General features: G+C 24.5%; 1 protein-coding gene across 2 annotated transcripts in view; it reads right to left on the bottom strand.

Annotated features, from left to right (window-relative positions):
• LOC136985493 (cell adhesion molecule Dscam1-like) overlaps nt 1-27,617 on the bottom strand; it is a 134,472-nt gene that overhangs the window by 42,479 nt on the left and 64,376 nt on the right. For both annotated transcript variants that reach the window (XM_067282785.1, XM_067282786.1), the window contains 2 exons: nt 24,135-24,205; nt 16,279-16,516 (listed from right to left, as the gene is read on the bottom strand). In XM_067282785.1, the coding sequence (XP_067138886.1) occupies nt 16,279-16,516; nt 24,135-24,205 (309 nt within the window). The remainder of the gene's footprint in view (nt 1-16,278; nt 16,517-24,134; nt 24,206-27,617) is intronic.

The following is a 27,617-nucleotide window of genomic DNA, read 5'->3' as shown; positions in this document are numbered from 1 at the left end:
AACTGCACTCTTCCTTCCTAATATCATGCCAGTAATTAGGCCATATAAATTAAATTTTTTTTATCACTGAATAGGACTGAGAGCCATTGGTCATTCCACAGCAAGCAATCTTTAGCACATTGCATTCTTGCCAATTTGTGTAAAACGACACAAATTAGCAAGAATGAAATCTGTTTGAAATCATTGAGTATTGCATCCTTTATCGTAAATGGATCACTAACAAAACGGTTAGTGATGGTTTTTCACCAAGGCATCAAATTTTATATGTGGAGCTACTGAAATTCTTCAATGAACAGTGCTTCTTGATATTTTTAATCCACTTTCACACTAATTTTGACGAACTGATTTATCCTATTGTAATTCAACACGCACAATTCAATTATCATTCCTTTGAGATATGATTTTGGGCCTTCTCTGTCAATGTTTAGAAGGTATTGGTGATGTTTTTCCAAAATATTATAAATTCCAGGAGCAGATCTGTTCATTAAAACATCAATTTCCTTGATACTACAGTCTTCTGCTTTTAATTTCCAAATTCATGCAATTTCTTTTATACTAAATTTTCCTCCGTGTAGAAATTTGGAAAGTTTTGATTCATTATTTAAATTACTACTTGACAACAAAGCAAAAGTGTTATGTTGTGTCATTTATTTTTATATTTATAATTTTAAGTTTCTTTTGCTTCAAATTTTGCAATTCTGTTTTATTGTCTATACTTTTGGGACAGCCAAAAAATATATATTTTTGTTGTAAATTATTAATATAATGATCTTTAATTTGTAGTTATCAAAAATCAGTGTAAAGTAATTTGCATATATAAATAAAATCATTTATATTTTTCTTAAATTCTTAACAATTCTGAAAAGCAGTAAAATGTTGATTATACAGTACAAACTTTTGGGACACACTGTAACACCACGTTACGGGATTCTTGTACGAAACTAGACTCGGCATAAACAAAACATAAGGTTTATTTACCTTGGGAATATTCAGTCAGATAATAGCACAAGTTCGCAGAGACCTTCTGCCATAAAAAAACGGGCATGCGAAGACAAAAACGCGCGTGCGCTCCCATTTTTTTCCCGCCAAGGGCGCCCTAACACCACGTGTACTCAACAAAGAGAAATTTCAATCTTACTACAACACCCGAGAGAATTCTTTTTTACTGCCATAGGCCATCATTACGTTTTAAAACGTGATGATGGCCTATGGCAGTAATAAAGAATTCTGTTCTATTTGAAAATGTTCTGTTTGTGAAACATTTTCTTTAATTCATTTTAAAATGAATTAAAGAAAATGTTTCACAAATAGAACATTCCGTTTAAATTGTTCTACATTGTAATATTAATTTAAAACTTACGCGAATTAAATAAATAAATTACGAAAAATATAAAAATCAAAGTTAAGAAAGTGTAACATAAGAGTAAAGCCAAAGTTGGTTGTAGGGGATCACATAACTCAGAGGTTTTTATATCCTAATTTTTTTCTATGAAGTATACACAAAATACCTTAGGGTATTTTGTATAAAATAATTTTATATTTCTGGGATATACAAAATACTGGGATATTGTATTTTGTATATCCCAGATTGTTCTATTTTCCTTATTTTGTCCTTATTCCTCAGTAAGTTGTAAATATTAGGTACTCTTTTGTACACTATTTTCGAGGTTTTGTAAGATGCCAGCTCTTTTATAATGCCTCTCAAACGCTTGTTGTATGTAAATTTACTGATTCTATTGATATATTATCTTTGTTTTCTTCATAACTCCTGATGAGGCCTTCTATATTGAAAGTTTCATATCCTAATGTTGTTGCAATTTCCTTAATTCTATTGATTTTTTTAAATCGGTCCTCTATATTAGAACGATACAAAAAGACTCTTGTAATCAATGCTCTGAATGCTGAAAGTTTATATTTGTAAAGGTCGTTAGACCATGATGAGATGTACAGTACTGTACAGAGGACCATAAGTTTGTTTGATATATACACTAGTTATAAATACCTCCATGCTTAAACTGGATGTCAATGTCTAGGAAGTGCAACAGACAACTAGTGCTCTCTTGTTCCAGTTTTAGGTTAAACTATGTCTATTGTTCTTAAACATATTCAAAAAATCTTGAATCCTCCGGTTATTTTTCCAAATTATGAATACATCATTCACATATCTTTTATAGAATAATTCTTGTGTGAAATGTGGGAGGATGTCTTTCTCGAGCTTACGCAATACCAGTTTACAAAAAAAGCATTATAAATGAGGTGGGAACTTACCAAACCTCAAAGATCGTGTACAAAAGAGATCCTAATATTTACAAATTACTGAGGAATGGCAAGGACCAAAATAAGGGAAAAAAACAATCTGGGAATTTACAAAATACCCTATGAAAACCAATTGTCAGGAGTCAAAAAAGATTACTGTGGAGTTACAAAAAGAAACTTTACGGTTCGTCTCAAGAAACGCCAGTCCAATGTGGATAAAGACTATAGTAATACAACTTTAACGGCAATGTCACAAGTGGAAGGATCAATTATATAGTGTGATGAAGTAAACATTATTAAATCTGTACATTCTCAAACCATTGCTATGGATGTAGAAAAAAGTAGAGATATACAGTGATATACAAGAGCAAGATCAAAGAACAGTGCCTGATTGCTAGGGATACAAACGCATTACCTTCAGCTTAGAAATACGTCATAGAAAAAAGATTAGGATATAAAAACCCGTTATGTGATCCCATACAATCAACCTTGGCTTTACTTTTATGTTACACTTTTATTTTATATTTTTCTTAATTTTATTTTTATTTGTATTTTGTTAACCTTATATTTTTCATTATTTATTTATTGAATTCGCGTAAATTTTTAAATTTGTATTTAGAATTTAAAACAAACGGAATGTTTCTTATATATATTTTAAAATCTGATGATGGCTGTGACAGTAGACTGAAATAGTTTGTTAATAAAAAATTCTCCCAACAAATGCTGAGATGTAATAAATTTATATCGGTACTCTGTGTTTAACGGGACACTAGCCATTTATACTACTATTTTTAATGATATCGATATTTTATTTCGTAATATGTTTAATACTCATGTTTAATATTACAATAAATATGTTTATACACATGTTGGTACACAACACATGTTTATACGTCACTGAATGTTAAACATGTTTATACACATGTTAAATATTACAACATTTCGCTGAAAATAGTAGTAAAAATAACTGGCGCCCAGTTAACAGAAAAGTACCGAAAAAAGGCTTTCGTCTACCTCGACAGCTTTATTAGCACCATCAATTTTGACATTTGGCTAAGAAAGTGGAGTGTGCACATACCTTACATGTAACTATTCCAGTCTACAGTGGTTGTATGATTAATTCCGAACTGCAATTGGAAAAAATTTCCAGAGGTTAATTCCAAACACCAAAATAGTATAAAACAAACTGCAGTCAAAAAAGAAAAATGTGAACTAGGGTTTCTTAAACGGAATCCCGGTTGTGTTTTTAACCCGGGAAATATTCCGGGATATTCTTCTCATCCCGGGAAATCCCTCAATTTCTTAAAAATTCACTTTTTTCTTATTTTGTGTTAATGTTGAGGAAATTTTGCAAATAGAAAGTATAATTGACTCATAAACTGTCAGAATACATTTGTATTTATTAATTTTAAACCTACTTATTAGTTTTTTCAAATTTTTGCTCGTTATGGCATGTCACAAATGGTCAATAATCAATACGTAGCTTATTTGTGGCAGGACTCTGAAAATTCTTTACTTGCCAGAACCTGTAATATCTGGAATAAATGTGCTTACGCTGTCTTAATTTTTAACCATGCCCAGTAGCTTCAATAACTGCGTAACCTGGAGTTACGCAGTTTATTGAAGCTATCCCGGGACAAGCAAAAGACCGGAAAATGAGAAATCCTAATGTGAATCTTCTTTCGAACCAACTTTGACTTCTCAGAATCTTTTTTCGTGACAAGGATGGATATTATATCTCCATTTAGATGTTTCAGAGGAACAAAAATGCAACCTTATTTTATGATTTCTTGAACACAATCGCTCACTATGCAAAATTTCCTTCTCTTGGAAAAATCGAATTGCGCTTTCTTCATCTTTCGGCAATTGCCAAATTGTAAAATCCCATTTTAACTCGAAATAGAAAAAACACTCAAAGAATAAACACTGCAAACTCTTAAAACAACATAAAACTAGTCACGTACTCTGAACCGATTACGGTGTACACGTAAACAAAAACAAACGTTTCGAACTCACTCGAGCTGTTCATCAGGATTTGTAACGATTACCGGATGGATCTTCGTAAAAGCTTTTGGAATAAAAATTCGAACAAGCGTTCGAATATAAGCTCGAAAAATTAAAAACCACGTTCTTGCGTTCAGTTATCCTACCCGAACTCCAATCAACCCTGCCAGACCATTGACAAAACCATTTCCTCTTTATAATTTTTTCACGTTGATGTAAAATTTGATTTAAATATCTGCACGGCCTCCAACCATCTGAGGTGTTCCATGGGGGGACGAAGCGAGGATGAGTTTGGCACGGTTAAAGTCCGATACGATGTCCGGATCTGCTGTGTATGTAGAGAGGGCCGTGATGTCGTATATCGGTATATCAACTTCGCTGAAAATAATAGTAAAAATGACTGGTGTCCCGTAAAGCAAAGAGAACCTTTTTATCATTGCATTATTTAATCAAAGTAAAATTTCATAAAAATTTAAAGTGTGGCAAAATTTTTTCACTGTTCTGTAGTTAAAGCTAAGTTTGCTGTAGAAATGCGTAGTATTTTGTGATCAAATACTTTTTATTGAATATTTTTTAACTGAATAAACTCAATAATATGTTTTAATGTTAAAACATACTAAAAGTGCTATTTAATATTTTAAAATTTAATGAAAGTTTCGCTGTTTCTGATACACGAATTAAGTGCATTTTTAATGTGTTATCATATTAAAAATGCACTTAGAATGTTAAATTTGTCAGAATTTTACACTGGAAGTTTTCATCTTATCTGTTTAAAACTTCCGAATTAAAAATATATTGGAAATAAACTAAACGTTTTTACTTATTCAAATTTCTTCAATCCCAAAGGTAATGTACAGTACTTTATAAAGTTAAATACAGAAAAGTTAAATACAGAAAAATGAATTTCTATCTTTTAAATTAATTTGTATTAATATTATAATTTAATATAATGTTTTATTAATTAAATTTAATTACTTATTGGAAGATTTATTAATATTAAATATTCAGTTGCGAGATTTTTAAGTATTTTTAAATGATTTATTTAAATAAATCATCTAAAAAAACCGGTTTCGCGCCGTTTTAACATATTAATTCGTATTTAATCTTTAAAATAAAAACTTGTAATTAATTGAATAAAAGTTCTTAACTAAAAATTAAGCTTTTTAATTAATTATGTTATCTTCTTTCATAAAAGTTTTTGTTCAGAAAAAAAAAATTAAAAAGTTTGGAAATTTTATATCTTATTGATAAAAAAAAATCCTCTTTAAAGATTAAATTCTCTCTTATAATCATCCATTAGAAGATGAAGTTATATTAAAACAAAAGTTCCTTCTTTTAAAATTATTTATTTTTATACATTTTTTATATTTTTTCTAAAAATATTAAAAACAATGTAATGTCAATTAATATATAAATTGTTTAAGTTAATAAAAATAAAAAAGTTTAAATTCATTAAATTTTAAAAACGTTAAATATAAAAGAAAAATAAAAAGTATCTTTTATTATTTGTAAGCTTTTCTTTTGGTTTTTTTTTTACTTATTTAATATGAGACACCCGAAAGGTTGAATAGAATTTTATTCTTATCATTTTACATCATAAAAAATATAAAAGCCTATGAATTACATGATAAAGAAATTGTATTAAAGTAAAAAATAAATTTTTTTATAAGTATAAAACTTTAAAGAATATTTCTATCCATTATACATTTAAACTTCAAGAATACATTAATTTATTTTAATTATAAAACACAAATATAACTTAAAGTTTTGCAAATTTATATTATAATGTAGGTAACAACTGATTTTGATAAGGTATCATGAAAAGATGTTATATTCTGAATCTCTACACGAAGCATTAGTACTAATCAGCTAACGATAATAATTAATAGAGGTAACCTCTTCGACAATGGCAAAGTTTGTTATCTCTGATAACAGAAATTAATTAAAATTTTCTTTAAAAATAACGAATTTAAAATATAAATAATAGAAAATTAAAGTGTACATTTTATAGCAGACTGCTTTTAGAAGTATTTTCCTCTCTGTTCTGTTCTATCGTTCGATTTTAGTGCTAGGATATTTATCGAATAAAATTCCACACTTTAATGGTTAATTGAAGAAGTAAGATTATTTATTATTTTGCTTTCCTGTTTAGTCAGCAAAAGAATAAAAACAAAGTCTAATATAATAAATAAATGGTAGAATTTTATTGAAAAAGTTAAATATACTCTCTTGAAACATGAAACGATGATATTGTTTTGTACAGAATGGAGAAAAATTTCGGAATGAATCAGTTAATTTTTTGGTAAATAAAAAGTATATTTATCTTGGTTAGTAATCTAAATGTTATCTCTAAGAATAAGTTATTTCCTAATATTCTATTCAAAACTGGAATACGTTTCTATTCGGGATATTTAATTGAAATAGGAGACTACAAAAAATTTAATTTTTAAGGCCTGTTTTTTTCATCTTTAGTATCCAAAGAGTGTATGTAGGTATAACACAGTTTTTATTGTAAAGTAAATTTGAGAACAAATGAAAAACTTTGAGAATTTTCCAAGAGAAACGACTTCAACTTAAGCTTAATTATGATCAAATATTTGGATAAATGATGAAATTTGATTTCCGAAAATTTTTCCATTCAATTTTAAATCTATGGTACAGTTGATTAAAAATATTTTAAACGAATCTCAGTGATTTTCAAATTATTTAAAATTTAAACCATAAACTAGCTCAGCTATTTAATTAAAAATAAATCTAGAAAGTTTAATAAAAGTGAAAGAAACTTAACATTAAATGCGGGATTAATTAATAAGAACAGTCATCATTCAAATTCATCCACTAAAAAAAACAAATAAAATAAATTTTTCATTAATGAAATCTGTACAAATATTTGAAATTACTTTTTATTGATATTTATTAACTGTTTCGCTATACGCATTTCGAGGTTACAGTTGAGTAAATATCAAATATAAACTTCTTAATGTAGGAGTTTTCTTCATCTCTCTAAACCATTATTACGTAAAAGGATTAAGGATTAACATTAGATTCATCAGTATAAGAAAAGGAAATAGTAGTAATCACTTAATGGTGTATTAACTTACTAGAAAAATCATAAAAGTATTTCGAGATAATCATCAAACAGCTATACATAAGCAAAACTTCGAAAATTTCGAAGACCATTTGTTAATTTGTCAGTCGTTATTTTAAAATATATATTTCTCTAGTTGATATTGTCTAGAATTGGAAAATATCTGTCTATCTTAACACATACACCCGTACAAACACAAAACCAATAGACTTCCTGATTTTAAAAGATAGTATAGTTTTATTAAAATTAAAACAAGCATATATTAACCTCGAAAAAGATAATTAAATTTAAAAAAATTAATATAAATTAAAAATATTTATGTTCCTGTTCCTAAAAGTTATTTCATAATCTATTTTAATCAGAATTCTATTACTAAAGTTTTACTGCATTAATTTTCTGATAACAGTTTTTCAGAAAATCTTATTAACTCCAATGCTTTCCTGTAGGGCAATATCATTTACTACTCTTTTTTGAATTCCTTAATCGTTTCTTATAACTCCAAGTCACTCTCCTAATTAATTCAATAATTGAATTTATTTAATTAAGTCTATAATTACTTCAACAAAATTTTATTAGTAAAAAATAACTGAATGCTCTAAAAATCTAATGATAACATAATTTTAATAGGAATTTTATTATTATTTATAATATTTTAAATACATGCTTAATTTAATAGAAGTAAAGCTCAGGATATGTTTCAGTGATTTATATTTAGGCCCTATAAATTCTTCATTTTCACATATTTTTAAACAAACTTTTCCTACTTTAATTTCAGAAATAAAGTATATCACTTTTAAATTATATCATTTATTGGGCTGAAATTTGAAAAAAACTGTAGACCTATAAATTTCCAGTGTTGTCTGTTAGATAATTGAAAATCGAACCAGATATTGGAAGATTAAGGGCTGAGATGAGATTCCCGATTAACTATATACTAACTCCTTTTCTAGAACGGAAGTTACTTTATTCCAACTCAAAAAATTTTCCCTGAATGGAGTTATATAGATGAACGGCATGATTCTGTTGTTATCAGGAAAAGTATGATGCACAGGGACAAGACACTACTAATTTGAGATCGAGAGCATATATTTTAAATTAAATAAATTAAGAATACGATTAAAAATCAGCATTACATCAAAAACTACGATTATGTGTTTAATTTTATCATTTTGTCTTCTTTTAACGAAGTAAAGTACTCTTGAATTCCGAAAGTGCTTTTTTAATGTGTATTTTATTGTTATTTGATTCAAAAACGCAAAAATAAACATATTAAATTTAAGAAACTCACTGTAAATTATCTCAGTTTACACCGATTTACATTGGCTTTGTATGAAATTTGAGAGGAAGGTGTTATTTTAAAGGTTAGAGTAGATGGTAAGTATAGCCCAGACTGACTAACTACTACTACTAATGTCAATAAGTCGTTAATTGTTTTATTGTCTTGTAAACGTAAACTCTCTGACTGATTTTAAGTCAGTCAAATTACAATGTTGTTATTTTATTGTACTCGGAAGAATGTTTTCTTTAATTAACAACTAGTTTTGTTACATCTGATTAATTTTATATTGTAGTCGCAGTTTAACCGGCATGCTGGAACCCCAGGGTTTCAGGCATGCTTGTCTCTCCCCGTTTTTATGTGGCATGCCGGTAATTCCGCGAGAATAAGGTAGTTACGATTAATTTTAATTATATTTATGTAAAGTAATGATAAAAATTTGATCAATTTTTCTTAATTTTCTAAAATTGTTGTATTATAATTTTGTAATGACAATCTTCAGTTACTTTAAATTTTATTTAAAAAATATTTATTTTTCTGCTTATTCATCTATATTTGAATTTTTACTTGCAATATAATTTAAAATTACAAAAATATTTTTTAAGATTTCTTTATATTTCAACTTTTCATGAAATTTAGAATATTGGACAGTTAAGAAATATTAAAGTTAATTATAAACTTTCAATAATTCATTATTATTAATTTAAATTTTATTTCTCGTAATGGATATTCAAAGTTTATAAAAATATATTTAATGTTTAATTATAATATTTGTAAATCAAAAATATTTACGTTCAAATTAAAAAGTTCTAATTAATGCGACCGATATATAATTTTTTACAATCTTTAATAGAAACTACATAAAACGTTAATTTAACTGCAGTGTTTAATTTAAAAACATATATTTTTATTTATATAATATATTTACATAGGTTTTTTAAAAAATATTTAATGTTTTTACTTTTTTTTTAAATCTCTTATACTTAAAAATTAGAAAACACATTGAATAAAAAAAAATATCATTTACAGAGAAAGAGAAATGCATATTTCATGCTGTCATATCAAAATCTAGAAAGAATATTATGACAATAAAAGTCAGAAGAGCATAAAACTTGTCGTGCATAAAAATAATTTGTGTAGTAATTTCATAAAAATATTTTAGCATAAATTTTCAAAAATTCGTCAATGTTTTCAAGGAAAATTGCACTTCACTCGAGTAATCGCGTATTAATATTAGAAATTTACATTTTAAAATAATGCATCTCTAGTCAAAACTATTCATGCCCATTGGCGATACTGAAGTTTATCAGTTGCAGTTTTAAATTTAAACAGCGTAATAATGTCAAATAAATTTTTAAAGGGATAAGAGTGTTCACGAGATAAGATATTTTATGATTCGCTTGTATATGATATACTAAATATACAGTAAGTTTATACCCATTCGCTAAACAGAAGACAATATCCTTGAAAAATTGTAAATTTAGAAGAACAGATGGCCACTACACCAAATTTATTATAATTTTGAATGATTAAATGATTTTAAAACAGGGAGAATTGTAAATATCGAACGAATAGAAATATCTCAAGTGATTGTATCTAACGTACTGAAACTGCTAATTAACAAAATCATTAACAATTCTAATAGCACGAAGAGAAGAATATTACGAATTAATGTGTAATGTCGTCTTTATAGTTGTAATAATTGTATAAAATTAATATTGGTTAAAGTATTTTTATATTAAGATTATTTAAATAAAAGTTGAAACGCATTAAAGAAATAAAATCTTTTAATTTATTTCTGAAAATATTCATACAGAAATAATTATTAAATATAAAGTACTGCTTGAATTGCTTATTACAATTTCTTACCACCTTTTTTAAATACGCCCGTTTTTAAATAAATTGATTAAAAATATAGGTGTGTATCTGTATATATACCCTTATGATACACAATATGATATATTTATGATCAATTATGCTGTGCTTTAAAACAACGATTATATTTTCTTGTAGAATTTCGTAAATAAATTTCAAATATTGATATGAAATTAAACAATTTAACTTATGATTAATTTACATAATTAATGATACGCTATATTCATAAAGCTCCAATAGAAATATAAAAAATATTCTAGCATACATTTATAATAATAATGTAAATTTAAAATTGAGCAATCTTTTGATAGATTTTGTAAAACCTATAATGTAATAACGTTTTATGTTAATAATACCAGAATTTGTCATGAAATGATGTAAAAAATATTAGAACTTTAACAATGCAATTAACTTTCATAACAGTGTAAGCCAACGTACTGGACGTTAGATTTGTTGTAAATTTGAGTAACCCAAATTCGGTAATGCTATAAAGTAAGATATAAACAAAACATTACGAACAAACAAAATTTAAAGTTATATAATGTATCAAATTATATGTTTAGATTATAAATTATAAAAAGAAATTTAATATATATATTTTTTTCTATTTTCTCATCTGTTAACGTTAATGAACTACTAAAATAACAAATTTCTGTGAGACGATTTTATCAAATTACGATGAGTAATGAACTTGTTAGGTGTGAGATGATAAAAATAAATGTGTTGTAGAATATAAATCTGATCTGTGTGTAAATATGTATGTAAATCTAACTTTATAACACATAAAAAGAACTAATTAAAATGTCTTCAAAATTATAAAATTGATTAAACTGAAAGAAAGCGCCGATCAATAAAATGTAATTATAAACATTTTTCTATAGTTTGTAATAAAAATATTCTATTTTAACTTTATTACATTAAATCTAATTGCAACAGTTAATGACAAAATTCTATTGTATATTCAACAAGAATAAATAAATAATTATACCATTTTAATTCTGCTTAATAATGAAATATCAATTTAGAAATTTATAAAATAATCAGTTAGTTTATTAATTTATCAAAAATTTTGTACTTAGCTCATAGTTTATTGATACATTCATTTGTTTACGGATTCTATTTGCTGCTCACTTTGCCACGAACAACAATTCTATTTTAAAATGACTTCATTCTGCATCATTAAAATAAAATTACATATAAATATGGTCCAACAGTGGTCAAGTAGATAAAATCACTTATCTAATAGTTTCCGAAAGAAAGTTCACCAGGTAGGCACCCCCATTGACAAATCGCTATCATGTGACGTTGTCTTATCCCATCAAATCGAACATACAAATACGAGTAATCATTTTTTGAAATTATTTACATAAATAATTACAATAAAAAAGAATTAAATGTATTTTCTTTATTAGTTACAATTAACGAAGAAAAGCGCTTTTTAATACAATAGAAAATACTTATTCTCAAGTTCTTATTATGAATTAAGAACGGTTTGATAGACTCTAAAGATGTTTATTTGGTTATAATTGATCAAAGAGTTTCATTTATAGCTCTTTTCCTTTCTATATCCATCGAGACATAATTATTCAATACATTAACTTAAGTATAATCCACTTATTACTCTTCCTCTTCTACACTGTATTATTGATCATGTTAAAAATAAAAATTTTTCAATCAGCATTTTATACTTATGAAACTTCAACAATTTTATTAATACAATTCTAATTCTCGAGAAAAGAAAGGAAGCAATTTTTCCATTATCCAAAAGTACTTACTATTCATAAAGATTAATATTAAACATTTTTTCCCTCTTTTAAAATTGCACTACACGAAATTCATATCATTTAAATAAAAATAAAAAAATAAAAAAATATTTTCTTTCTTTTATTATCAAAATTAACTTTTTTTTATAAAATCCTAAGTATATTTAAAGCTTTCTGTTTTGAAAAACAATTAATTTTGATAGTATTTTATATAATAAAATATTTCTAGATAAATGTTGAGATTACAAATTTTAAGCAAAGAACCTAAATTTAAATTAAGAACAAGCTATTTTACGTTATGTAAATAATATGTATCAAAAATACAAAAAGTTACTAAATTATATGTAATGTATTTTAATCGTATATTTAAAAATAATTATTCAAATCTTCAATTTGAAATTTATTTATTACTTTTTTTAATAATTGAAAATTTAAGTTTCACTAAATTTTCTATCAGAGTTTTAAATAAGAGCTATTTTTCTAGTTTTATAATTTTTCTATTATCTTTGTGCAGAAAAATAAATTTATTATAACTTCAATTGCAGAAAGTGACAAACTCCAATCGAATTTGTCGAGTTTTTCGTTAGAGAATTATTCATTTTCGTTTTAAATTCACAAGATTATCTATAATTTTAAGAGATATTGTTCAATTTTATCTTTAGAGTTTGCTATTTTCAGTATGTAGTTAATCTATATAACCTGACAATTTTATAATATATTAATTCAAACTATTCCTTTTTATACATAAAAAGCGACGAAATATTCCAACTCTTACAGCATTTTCTGGTCATAAGAATAAAATATAATGAAAATGACAATGTTCTACATATAAGGAAATTATTCAAATTTAACTCAACTTATCAAAAAGCATTAAAATTTTTTATTTAAACATTGGTACAGTTTTGAGAAAAATAATTTAAGGAATAAAATAATACGAGTAATTGCATATTATGACATCGTCACAATGCCTGGTTGCAAAATTTGAAAATAAGCCTTCCATATTTCTATCTAACTGGTTCTCGAGATTAACGAAGGACGGACGGATAGACAACCAGACGGACAATAGTAGATGTAAAGGTCTTGCAATTTGAAAATTACAGCCCAATAACTTTTAACAGTCTACTCATAAAATTTTATCAGCATTTAATTCATTTAATTATATGAAATGTTTTACAATAAAATATATCGTATGCATAAATATAATTTATTAAATAATAAAACAAACGTTTCGTTTTATTATATTAAAAGCTTTTCTTTTCAATATAAAACCAATAAACAAACAACATAATACATTTTATAGGAATTTAATAATGTATCAAAAAGTATTCTGAATTTGGATTTGTTATTGGAAGATATTGCTTTTGGTGTGTCCTCAAGGGTGATAAAAAATAAAAATCTTTAAAAAAATATAGACGATTCACTAAGATAAAATCTATGTTTATAGATTCTAGATATACTATGTTCCAAAACACATTCATCATTTATTGAAGGATGACCTCAATGATAGACATTTTGGTAGAAAATGATGTCTCTTTACATAAAATGCAAAATGTACTGTACATTTTTTAAATGTAAATCTAAAATGTTCCAAAGCTATTTAATTTTTATATAAAATTAGCATCTTATATAAAATATTAATAAAATAGTTCTGAAATTCTCTGTTTTATTAAATAATTAAAAATTTTGAATATTTAAACTTACAGTATTTACTGAAATTACCATTAAAGTTTTCATTAATTTTCATGTAAATTAATACAATAAATTACATTAAATTTTAAATTATCTTTATATGCGTATATTCTTATAACATAAAATTTAATTTATAAGGAATATGTGAAAACTGAAAATTAAATACAGTTCTATATATTATAGCATACAATAATTGATATATGTATTTTATTTATTTATTTACTCCAAATATTTACAGGAAACACCAATTACGGGTTTGTTTAACATAATCAAACAAAAAGAATGGTATGTATGTAATTTTTAAGGTATGCAAAAATTGATACGGCAAAAACTATTAATATTATTAAGAAAAATTAACTATTAAAAACTTTTAAGTGTTCTTATGATTTACAGTGTAAAATTTGCTTTAAAACTAAAATTTATCAAAATAGGGAATAGAAAATTTGTTAATCTAACAAGTATTTATAATTATATATTGATTTTAATTTTAAAATTCCTCGTTTCTAATCAATCGAATTAATCGATTGATTCGATCGATTGAATCGATTAATCAATTTTACTACATTGAAATTTTTGATTAATTGCTTTTTAAAAATCCAATTTTATACAAAATGACAATTATCCTGTTTTGAATAATCTTTAATCTAATACTTTTTCCAAATCAACATTTATAATGGTTATAAATTGTGTTTCATAATTTTAAAGAAATTATCCATGAATAATTTATGCTTCAAAATAATCAATTTCCAATAAGATATTGATATCGATATAAATATATTAACTATATATGGATATTATCTGAAAATTTATGAGCTAAGTTAAATTGGATTAATATAAAGTTCAATTTTATAATATACTATACAGCGCAGTATTTTCATTAATGTTGTTTGTTTGATAGTGATTATGAATAAAAGAATGAATTTTTTATTTTTTTAAGAATAGTTTCGATGTTTTGGAATAAGATTTATCTATCTAAAATAGAATCTGTAAATCTAGTTTATATCTTGAAGGATATTCCGATTTTTATTATCCTTGAGGAAAAGGATTCTTGAGTTTCCAATAAATCTAACAGATTTAAAATCAAATAACGTTTATTACGTTACTTAGATAATAGAGAATAATTTAAAAATTTTTAAATATTTATAGAATGAATAAAATATAAGCCTAATTTATATGATTATTCAAATACTTTAAGATTTTAGTTCATTAATTATTTTTACAATGTTAAATGATAAATAGATATTTTTAATTATCAAATTAGCACAGTAGGCTACATCAAATCTTCATAAAGCAAATATTTAAGAAATAATAAAAGCCCTACAGGATGTAATTTCGATTTTACTGCTCTTGACGCATAATCCAATAATGTCAATAATACAGATGTGTTGATATATCAAATAATTGGATGTTATGTCCAATTATTTGAGATATCAACACATCTGTATTATTGACTTATTACTTCTGCACAACAAATATGTATTGATACAAGAGATTTACGATATGAGAAGAAAATATTTTCATAATAATCATTGTATTTTATAAACAATTCTTATTATCAAAACCTTTTCTAATATTCATCAGTGTTATTCCTTAATGATTGTATATAACCGTCACTCTTCTCAGAAATAAAAGCTGATATTTTAAACAAAGAAAAGGAAGCAACGTTATTAAAACAAAATGTAAAGATATGCAACTGAGATATATATAATTTATTATTCGAAGATTTCTTCAAATAAAGTTGCAATATTTCTTTGTAAAAGAATAAAAAAAGTCGATTTTATTTTCTATATTGCAAAAAAAAAAAACAAACTGAAATAGGAATAAAAATGATTATTATACACGCCAAACAAATGAAATTGTAGTTTACGCGAAATAATTATATTTACTAGAATATTTATTAAAGAAATAATAAATACACATAATAAATGAGTTGATATTTTAGGAATTGTATTGAAAGATTTCAAAGATAAATTTATTAAAGCTTATGTTACTGTCTAAATTATTTTAGATACTCTCGCAAATGAAACGTTGTTTTATATTTTCTATTTTTAAAAAATAATTAAAATGAGTTTACAGTCTTCTTTAAATTATAAATCCTTAAATAGTTATAACAAATTGAAATTTGAAGTGTTTTTTCTAAAATACTTGTAAGAAATATATTATAGAAAATCTGTACAACGTCATGTAATTATAATTGACTGCTGTTATTCAATAAAAGTAAATGGGGTAAATATTTACAATTAAATTATAATTAATAAAATTTACTATATTAAAATATTTTAAAGATATATTTGTTAACATTTTAATTACATGAATTTATTATTTACCATGTTCCAAGGTTTGAATGATGATCTCTTTAGAACTTGGCCCTGCTCCTTTACTATTAAATGCCTGAACTGTTATTACATATTTTGTAAATCTGTTTAAATTGCTTAAAGAAACTTCTCCTTCGACATCTTTTCCAATTTCAACTGTTTTATACACAAATGGATCCGAAGAACTTAAGTCCTTATAACCAACATAATATCCCATAATTTCTCCTTGATGAGGTGACACAGGGGGTGGCTAAAAAATATGAATTATAATTAGAATAGCCTAAACGTATACTCATAATATATTATAATGTATAATAAAGAAAAAGTACTTAAATAAATGTTAAATGAATGTATGCATGAATTATTAATATTCTCGAAAAATATATTTAAAATTTCAAATATAAAAATTGAATATTTGTATGAAATTAAAGTAGAGACAACTTGGAAAATTGGAGAGAAAAATGTTTATGGCTGAAATAGTTTAAATTTTATGTAAGAAAGATAGAGACCCTGAAACGAAGTAAAAAACAAATATCAATACATTTGCATTATCTTTACGTTATATAAAATGAACAATTTAAATGCATGACATGGCTTGTGAACTCGAAAACCAATTTCCGTGGGATATTATTATAAAGTTATCACTACATTAACGCTGCCACATAGAATTTAATTTTCGCTACAGAATTAATGTACTGTTAATAATACAAAATGCATATACACGAACATTATTACACTAGAATATTGATTTTATTCCTGAGTTTCAAGAACACTCTTATCAAAAAATAAGAAATAAAATTATTCTTCAACATTTGTTATACAGTATTAAAATTTCCAACTTAAAGTTAGAAATTTAAAATACCAGGATAACTTTGTTCTTTCATAAATATCGTAATTAAAATTTCATGTATAAATTTATACATTCATAAATAAATGTTTAATAATTTAAAAATTTCCAGAAAGTATTTGAGAAAAATTCGTAAATATAAGATAACATTAAAATATTGGCAATAACTAAAAATTAAAATGAATAAAAAAATAATAAAATTGATTTGTGTTAAATTTGGAATATAAATTTTTGTATATAAATTTAAAAAACATATTGAATTGATATTCAATAAGAATCAATGCTAAAAATTTAAATTAAAAATTCTAAATCAAATGAAATAAAATAATAATGAAAATTGTGATTAAAAGTAAAGTAATACACAAATCTTTCTTTACTTTTACTATCTTTCACAGTATTTATTAACATTTTTAATATTTTGTAATCTATATAAATGCAAGAAAAATTATATAAAAATTTATAATTATATAATTTTTTTAAAATATAAAATTTATATTTATTTTTAAAAAATGTAAGATATATTTTCAATTCCTGTTTACTTAACCATTGAATTTGTGCCATTTCATATCATCCGAGTATCACGAAAAACGTGACAATGGTAAGCTGAAATAACCAAATTTTTTATATAGTTATCGTTTTAATGTTTATTATATAGTAGTATTTGATTCATACAACTACAAATGTTATCTTACACAAGGATTTATTACACCGAGTGACCAATCTAACACATTTTAAAAATTGGTGTGATAAACTCTTACTTAAGAAAACCTTTGTAAATATAAATAAAATACCATAATATAATATAATAGAAGGATTAGAAGTAGGAAATAATCTAATAATCTTAATCTTTGCTGTTGTTATTTTTTTCCCAAGCAACGCCGAGCTCATCTGTTAATTAATTATATATATGTACATTATAGAGGTATATATTAAATATTAATGTATACCTCTTTAATATATATATAAAAGAGATATTATATAATATATATATATATAATATCTCTTTCAAAAACAGAATGTAATATGTATGAATCGCATTACTATGATAAATTGAATTTTTTTAAAAGAAAATTGAAATGGTATAAAAACAACTTAAGTAAAATAATACGAAAGAAAACGAATATTGTTTTATAATTTAAATCCACGTAAAGACAATAAAATTATATTTTGATTATTTTCTTTTTATGAATTATGAAATAAATCAATAACAACGAATTTATTGGAAAGTTAACTAAATTAGTTTGAAAACTATAGATTTAATACGAAGAATTTTGACAAAATAACTTCATATTTTAGATATATATATAAAATATTTCAATTGTTTTTAAAGAAATGCTTTTTAGAAATTGTTAAATATAAATTTAAAAACAATTGAAATTGAATTTTCTAAAGTACAACTTTCCTATAAATTTAAACCAAAATTTAATAACTAACTTTTCTGTTTTATGCATTAGAAGTTTTCTTCAAAGTGTTAAAAAGTGATTTTATTTTAAAAGAAAAATTATATTTTAAAAATATTTCTTACAATTAAACTTCTCTACGATTACGTTATAAAATGTTTTATAACTTCCGAAGATACTTCTTAATACACTTTACATCAGAAAATAAATTGTATTAAAAGAAGTCATATTTACTTTGAGATATTATATTATTATATGATATTTAAGTCATTATGTTTATGTGTATGCTTTTTTTATACGTTTTAATGTAGGAATTTAAAGAAATATTGAGGAAAAGAGGCATCTGATTATTTCGTTTATGAGAAAATCTTAAAATTTATTGAATTTACTAAAAATATTATCACTTGTTTTTAAAACCTATTTTTGGCATGCATTTAAATTACATAAATAGTAATTTATGCATATTTAGTAAATCATACATTGTTTGGAAATAAATTTAAATATTTATTATATTTAAATAAACTTTTAGTTTACCTTATGCATATTGAAACGTAACAGTACAATTTTGATATTTAGCACAAGGTGACTTTACTTAATCCTTCTAAATAAATGATCATGTTTGTCGTTGATTATGAAGCATGGTTGCAAGTTTAATTCAGCGTAGAATACCAAACTTTGTACAAACTTTAGCAAATTTCTAACCTTAATTTTCTATTTTTATAATTTTAATATGCATAAAAAAAGAGAAATTTTAGAAGTTAAAGTCAAGTCGAGAAGAAAATTTTCGAACGAATGAACGTCGATTGCTAATAAAAAGAACTGAAAGATTCAAAGATTTAACAAAGTTAAGCTTTTAAAGTAAACATTGTTTAGATAATATACGTAAAGGTGGTCATTAGTTAAATAAATAGTGCAACAGGAAACTACATTTTTATAAAATTCTTTAACTTTTATTTATTTAGTCTAAACGAGAAGTATCAAACTTTGACATTTGAATAGTTTCTCTTTAATATTAAAACCATGTTTGCTGTTCGATCACACATTCAAATGATACAGTTGTCACGTTTCCAATAACCAAAAGTCCGAATAGCGTTTCTGCACTTCTACATTACTGACATACAGTGACAAGTAAATGGGAAACGAAAGACAATAAATGATGCAGAAATTGCCTTGTTACTTTTCTAAGTTATTGAGTTTGTACGTTTTATTGAAATTCTGAAGTTTAAGAATCTAACGATTTATCAATAAATTAAATCCTTGAAATATTTAATTTTTACTACTAATTTTTTCAGTTTCAATACGTGTTTTTATTACGTATCAACAAAATATCAAATGACATATACCTTTATAAAGTTTTAATAATTCAAAAACATTAACATTTATTATTTATTTATTTGAATATTATTATGCGAATAATCAATTTTAGATTAGAATTGTATTATTTATATATTTACAAATTAATAACAATGAGATATACGCTCACTTATTTAACAATAAGTTAACTACCGTTAAAATAAACAACAAATTACTTAATAATGAGAAAATATGTATACTATAAATTACAATATATTAATTTATTATAAGAAAATCTTCCCAAAGGAAATTTCTTTTTTATAACAATTAATTATAATAAAATAGTAATTCTTTACTTATTATAATTCCGCTTTTATTTACTATTTTTATTTATTATTAAATTTCATGACATGAATAATATACAGTATTGTAATTATAAACACAAGAATACATTTAATAGTATCTTAATACATTAAATATATATAATAATTACTTTCAGTAAAAAGCGCAAATCCACTAGTAAAGTTTATAATTATTCTTGTGATTTTTCAGTTAAAAATATGTAAATTTACTTTTATTAACATTTATGATAATAATAATTTTCAAAATTTATATTTTATATAAATTTAAAAAAAAGCTTATTAAAATTTAAGAAAGGTTTGAATAAAATCTTATTAATTAAATTAATTTGTTGCCTCAATTAATTTTATTATATCTACTCCAATATTTTCGCTAAAGAATAATTTTGCAGTATAAGAATGTTTACAAAGATATAATAATTTTGCTTATAATGGCATGCCATTTTAAATACTTAATATACATATAAATTTCTGCAAACATCATGTTCAATTACTTTTAATGAACCACTTAGGATTAATTATAAAATAATTAGCATTGCTGATACTGTTAAATTATTCAAATTGACTAAACGAACTACCGAACTTATGCCATTTTATCTTGTCATTTTTAACTTTGATCATTAACCGTCTTTAATTACTTAATACGTGAATAGCTTAATTATAATTCGTAATTTTTCCTATTTTTATTAATGTCACCTTTAATGCAACAGAATGAAGTTACATTAAAGATATTTTCCTCTTAAACAATATTTAAGAACCAAAGCAAACATTAGATAGGTTAAATATTTAATCTTTTGTGCAGTATAATTTATAACTCATTTCGTTGTGTACATTTTTAGAGCAAATATTAAATTTATTCAATAAAACTATATAATATCCAGATATTTCAAGAATAAATTTGTTCAGAAGAAGAAATGTTCCTATATTTTTGGAAAGCATACATTTTTTTTATATTTTTTTTCTAAAGTAAACTCGACAAAAGTATAAAGCATAATTATGTAATTTGCTCAATACTAACCAAATTTTCATATCTTATTGTATATAAATGCATTAATCTTCAAGTTTTGTGTATTTGTAATGAATGATTTTATTCAATATTGTCAAACAAGGTATTGAAAATATTTTATTCATATTTTTTGTGTAAGTTAAACACAAAGTATTAAATTCTTATTTTATCTTAGCAATATTATATTTTTAATATTTGCTAAATATAATTAAACATATTAATTTTTATTTAAAAACATAATAAGTAACCTATAAATTGACTACCTTTATATGTTCGTTTATAATGTAATAATTTACATATATATAATATCATAAATATTTATAAGTTTTAAATAAAATCGAAGCATCTCTATATTAGAATATATATAAAGATGTTAAATATCCTTATAAAATTTAATTTTCTCAATCCACTGGATAGGTATTGAATCCAAATATATTGTAGTGTAAGCTTCAATTGAAAGTACAGGTTACACAGATTTCAAATTCGAATCAATTCTATTGAATTTAGTTTCTACTAGAAAAAATCTTTGATGGAATGATTCAGTGTGGAAACTAATTTATTTCCGAACAAGTCGTTTTTATTCAGATAAGACTTTCACAATCGCGAAATCAATTTTCTGAGTTGTGCTTTCTCATTTGTGACGAAATTCTATATCTTTACTAAAACAAACTGTATACATTATATTTAACAAAAAAGTAGACTAAAAAGTTTCTTATTCTTTCGAGTAAAAAAAGTAATTGAGAAATTTAAGAAATGATTTTGATATTTTCATGTATAAATCCGTAATATAAATTGTGTTCTACTCGTTTTGTGCAATTCCAAACTTTAACGTGGTCTAACTTTATAAATCTAACCCAGAAAGATGGATAATGCAGCTGCAGGATGTGGGGAATCAAATGCGAGCCATTGTCATATCTAGGGAATACTCTAAAGCTAACCAAATCTGATCTACTAATAGTTGACGTATAGTACTGTACATATTCTTGGAGTATATGTAGTTCTAAGCATAAATTTCAAGTAAGCAAACTTAATAACTTTTTTTATTAGTACAGTATTACAATGTATTATCATAGAAAATCAATTAGCTAATTATATTATTGTCTCATTTGTTTAGTCTTGAATAAAGTAATATTTAAAATTTTTATTAAAAAATAATCTTCAAAAATTGTTAATGTTTCAAAATATATGCGAAATTATTTAAAATTGAAACTATTTCTTTAAAATATATACAACTAGTTTTTTAAATCTTTTCAGTTCTCTAAAGCTAGTTTAGACTACTATCAAAAAGTTAATAAACAATAAAAAAAATAAAATAATTTCTTATAAAAACTTATTTTATATAATTTGAAAATTCATTTTGCTTTTGTTTGCTTAATTATTAACCATGTTAAATAAATTTTTCGTAAATATTCATGCATAAACTTTTCCTGAAGTCACTTATTAATATATTTATAATACACATAAAAGAAAGATGTCTCATTTTCAATAATTTTAAGATATGTTTTAATTAATAGAAATTAGTGAAAGTTTTTGATATAATATCAATTACAATTTAATTAATATTGGTTGTTATTATACATTATAAATGAGCATATAACTTATGGGAATTTTTTCTATTACAAACTATATATACTCATATAAAGTTACATTCTGTTTTTAGAAATTATAAAAGATTTTATAAAAACTATCAAGATAAAATCTAAAGTACTTTTTGAACTTGTAGAGGCTTTTGAAAATTTCTTTTGAACTACGCAAAGCAATAAATAAAATAATTACATTCTCTACAGCCTATTCAAGTTTCACAAAATCCGTTTTCCTTTAAATCAATAAATGCTTCTGTTGACCTCCTAGCCTTTTACTGATTCACATTCTCAAATTTCAATCCCGAAATCTTTTCTCTTTTTAATGCTATTTATCCAAAATATTGTAGGGTAAAATTACATTCATTTTCGGATCAATAGGTAAACATCGGATCAAAAAAAGTAATTTATAAACTCTACAGAATTTTCTATAACATATTTTAAAAATTGAAGACAATATCGCACGATAATTTCTTTTAAAAAAACCTAATTAAATTTATATTGATTATTTTTTAAAATAAATAGTGTATAATTAACTGTTTTTATTTGTATAATGACCCATTAACTAATATGGAGTAACTATTTAAGCGTTACAAAATTAAATTGTGACAATATAATTGAGGTTAAACTGATGCCAATATTTAAGAAAAAAAAAGGATTTCCTTATCATTATCAATTATTTTCTCAAATTCACTAAGTGTTCTGTTTAAATTAGACTTTTAAATGCTTTTAATTAGAGTGAAAGTGAATGGATAATCTAGTATATCAATGTTAATCGAGTTTAATGAAGGAGATTAAGATAACAACTTTTCCACAAATATAATCACAATCTACTTACTGAGTTTGTTTACTCAGAATATTTTAAATATGATCAGGAACTTGCTAATGGAAGTGAAATGTACTTTAGGCTGATAACTAATTTTAGAGAATGTTCAAAATATTTACAATATAATAAACTTTTTTATTTACTATTTTAAATGACTTATAAATAAATGTACAGCAATAACAGTAAGTAAATAGATTCAAATTTCTTGAACATATTAAATATTAATTGCATCCAACATCTTCAATCAAAATGAAAAATATTTAATAAATAATAATATATCTTGTTATTAATATTTAACTTTTTTAATATTTCATTTGATATTAAATATATTTATTTGCTTGAAAGTAGAGAAGCAATAACTTAAAAATACATTAGAAATTTTTTTATGGGAATACATTGCTAAAAATTATGTTTATTTAGTTTAAAGTATATTTACAAATGTTCATAAAATTGAGTTGGCTTGTAAGAATTTCAAAGAAGTGCCGCCATCTACAGAAAGTTTTTGGAATTTTTATGTTGTATTGATCAATATGAAAGAGATCAAGATACTACTATACCTTCCATGTCACTTTGATCACATCAGATGCAGTAGCAATACCCTTTACATCAGTAGGAGGCATCATCGGAGCTGAAAGAAAAATCACATATTTTATGGACTTCCGGATTTTGGTACAGAAAGACAGACAGAATTTCCGTTCAGAACTCACGCAACGTCAAGTTTAATAAAGAATTTGTTTGAAATTTAAATACCTCGAATATTAGAGTTCATATATTAAAACTTTCTAAAAAGTTCTACATTTAAATGAAGTATGAAGCTTATTGAGAATGACAGAAAATAACTCTGTTCTAGGAAAAAATGTCACGTTTCTTTCGTGATATGTATCTTAAATAAAATAGGATGATGTAAAGATATTTTATAAATTTTAAGTATATATTTAAATTATTTTAACAAATAATGTAAAATTAATCTTACATATTTATAGGTTATATAGTATTCAAAACTACGTCATAAATCACTATCCTTCAAAATACTAAACTAGCTTACGATATAGAGTATTGATTTTTCGCCTTTATATACATATTATTCATATTATAGTATACACATTTTACTATATTTGCATTAAACTTTATAATATATTATTAGAATATGAACAGAGTCTCGGAGGCTGGTATATTATCAATCAAAAACAAACACATTTATCTTTAATGTGTTACATATCTTGTTTCTGATTTATATTAAAATAACTTGATATATATTTATAGATTGTAATCGTTTTGTTATATTATAATCCATCGATATAAAAATTATATATTAAGAAGAAAAAATATATCGATATATAAATAATATCGATGATAATAATGCGGGTTTCAGCTGTTATTGGCATAAAATGATTTATATATTATTGTAGAAATGATATTAATGATTATTATTGATCATCATAAGCATTATTTTTATTAGATAGTATTGATTTATAATGATCAATGATCATCATTACGTCAATGATACTTTTTACGTAAGAATAATATTTATTACCTAATCAATTGCTTCAGTATCATAATGTAATGGCATTGTGATATATAAATAATCGCGAAGATATTGTTATTTGCCTCTAAATCATTCGTTCATGCATTCATGCAGGATACAGCTTTCACATTCGTCTATACAATATATGTGATATACAGATTGCTTCATTTTAATCAATCTACTGAAATAACTCGAAAAATACACATCCTACAAAAAGTTCATTAAACCAAAAATGTTAGACTTTAAGGGCTCACAGGATGAGGCTATCGGCCACATCTTTCATATAGATAGCACTACAATCAGTGAATACGGAGCCAAGTTTATTTTCTTATATGGGAACCCTGTTTTTTTTTATTGCATATGATTCTACATCAAAAACAAACTTTATCTAAAACACTTTTTAAAAGATGCATTTATCAGAAGTTATGATCGTTTGAAGTTTTAGGCGGCGTCACACAGAGCTTGCGTGAATCTGTGGATATCTCATCTCTGTGATTTATTGAAAAACGAAAGAAAATTGCTTAACAATCATTAGGAAACTGTTATTATTTATTGGAATCAAGATCAATATCTGTTTACCACAAGTTTGACGACTTTAACAAGATGTGGCCCTAGTTTTTGTATCTGTTTATTATTTGAAGAAAAAGAATGATTCCACCAAATAATAATAGTTTCCTACTGAGTTTTAAAGCATTAATCTTCCCTTTTCAATAAAATTCACAGATATCAATATATTCATGCTTGCATTCTGTGGAGGATGCGTACAATTTCAAATGCTCATAACTTTTGATATATTCATCTTTTGAAAAATTTTTTAGACAAAGCAGTGTTTGTTTTTGATGTCGATTCTTAATGTGAAATGACGAATGGAAGTTTTCATTTAAGAAAATTAACTTTATCCTACTTTAACCGATTGTAGCGCCATCTATGATGAAATTGGTGGCTCCATCTTGTGGCCCTTGAATTCTAACATTTTTGGTTTAATGACTTTTTCAAGGGCTGCATATTTTTCGAGTTATTTCTGTGGATTGATTAAAATGGATCACCCTGTATACGTGATATTGCATGTTATAATAATGCTAATGTGCACATTAGAAAAACAAATAAGAAAAATGTTATGAAACTTCCAAAAATAAATTATATGAATTTCGGAAAGTATGATCTATAAGAAAAAAACCAATAATGAAAGATTTTAAGATTTTAATATTCACTATCCATTTTCTGTAAATTTTTTTCTATTATAATACAATTGTTATTAATGTCTTGCGTCGTTCAATATCATTTTATGATATTCACTTCACAAAAAAATGTTATTTAAAATTCATACCAAAAAGCGGGATTTAAAACTGAATTTTTATGAAATAAATATTTTTTTAATCAAATTCTTGTTTTCATCAAGCTATCAAACAAACACAATAGATTTTATCATATTATTCAACAAATACATAACGACGAATGCATTTTTTGAATGTATATAACATTCTATACCTCAATATTCATGCCTGCTATGGTAACACAAACACTGTAGTATAGTTGCTTAGATAAAGGCAATCAAACAAGAACATAGAACAGTTGACGCATGACTATTGGAATCAGAATATGAACAGCCACAAGCAATACTGTCGGAAATGTCTTTCCACAACAGTTTATAGTAGTGATGGGTAGCCTTTTCTGGCCGCAAGCAAACTTTGTTGGTTTCAGAGGGGTCGCATATCTTTTTTTCTCACGAAGTTACCGACTATAAGCCTGTTGAGTTCCAACATACTACACAACTTCCGGAATAATAGGTACTAAAATAATATATGCTAATAATATGCAAATTAGTAACATATCGTTTATTCTCATCTTTTCGTTCTGATCAGTGAAGTCAAGTTTAGTTTGATTGCTCTTTGTCACGAATATCAGCTTAATTAGGATTGTATAATGGCACTAGGCAAAAAAACAGGAAAAGGAAATTATGTTACCAAATCCCCGAGGGGGCCAAATAGCAGAACCTCGTAGCCTCGGGTTGCTCATGACTGATTTAGAATAAGTTTTATCGTAATGTAAGGTGCATTTTGAAATAAATACAAATGATATTAATAGTCTACGGTATAAAAAATCAGCTACATATTAAATTAGAAATAAAGTAGGAAATAAAGTAGAAATGACAACTGTTCAAAGTTCAGTGAATTGTATAAAATATATAACTTAAGCTCATTTACATAAGCTTTTGTAGAAATTTAAGAAACACAAATTTTTATATATTTCATTTATTTTATAATATATGCCACGAACAAAATTCTATTGCTTAATATCGTGAAATTATAAAACAAAACATACGTGATATCACTTAGAGAATTTACACCGAATAAAATTTATCAGAATGGATCCTATAAAATTTAATTGGCGTAGCTCCTTACGTATCAAAACATAGAATATTTTCAAAAGTTGATTCGCCGCTTTCGGAACTAAAAAAGAACGAAATTATTAAATTTTATGAGCCTATTTAGAAATAAAAATATTATTGCACCCC

The sequence above is a fragment of the Centruroides vittatus genome, unplaced genomic scaffold, assembly GCF_030686945.1.
Source record: "Centruroides vittatus isolate TY-2023 unplaced genomic scaffold, ASM3068694v2 contig_970, whole genome shotgun sequence".
Lineage (NCBI taxonomy): Eukaryota > Metazoa > Arthropoda > Arachnida > Scorpiones > Buthidae > Centruroides > Centruroides vittatus.
This window is presented reverse-complemented; position numbering and strand designations above follow the sequence as displayed.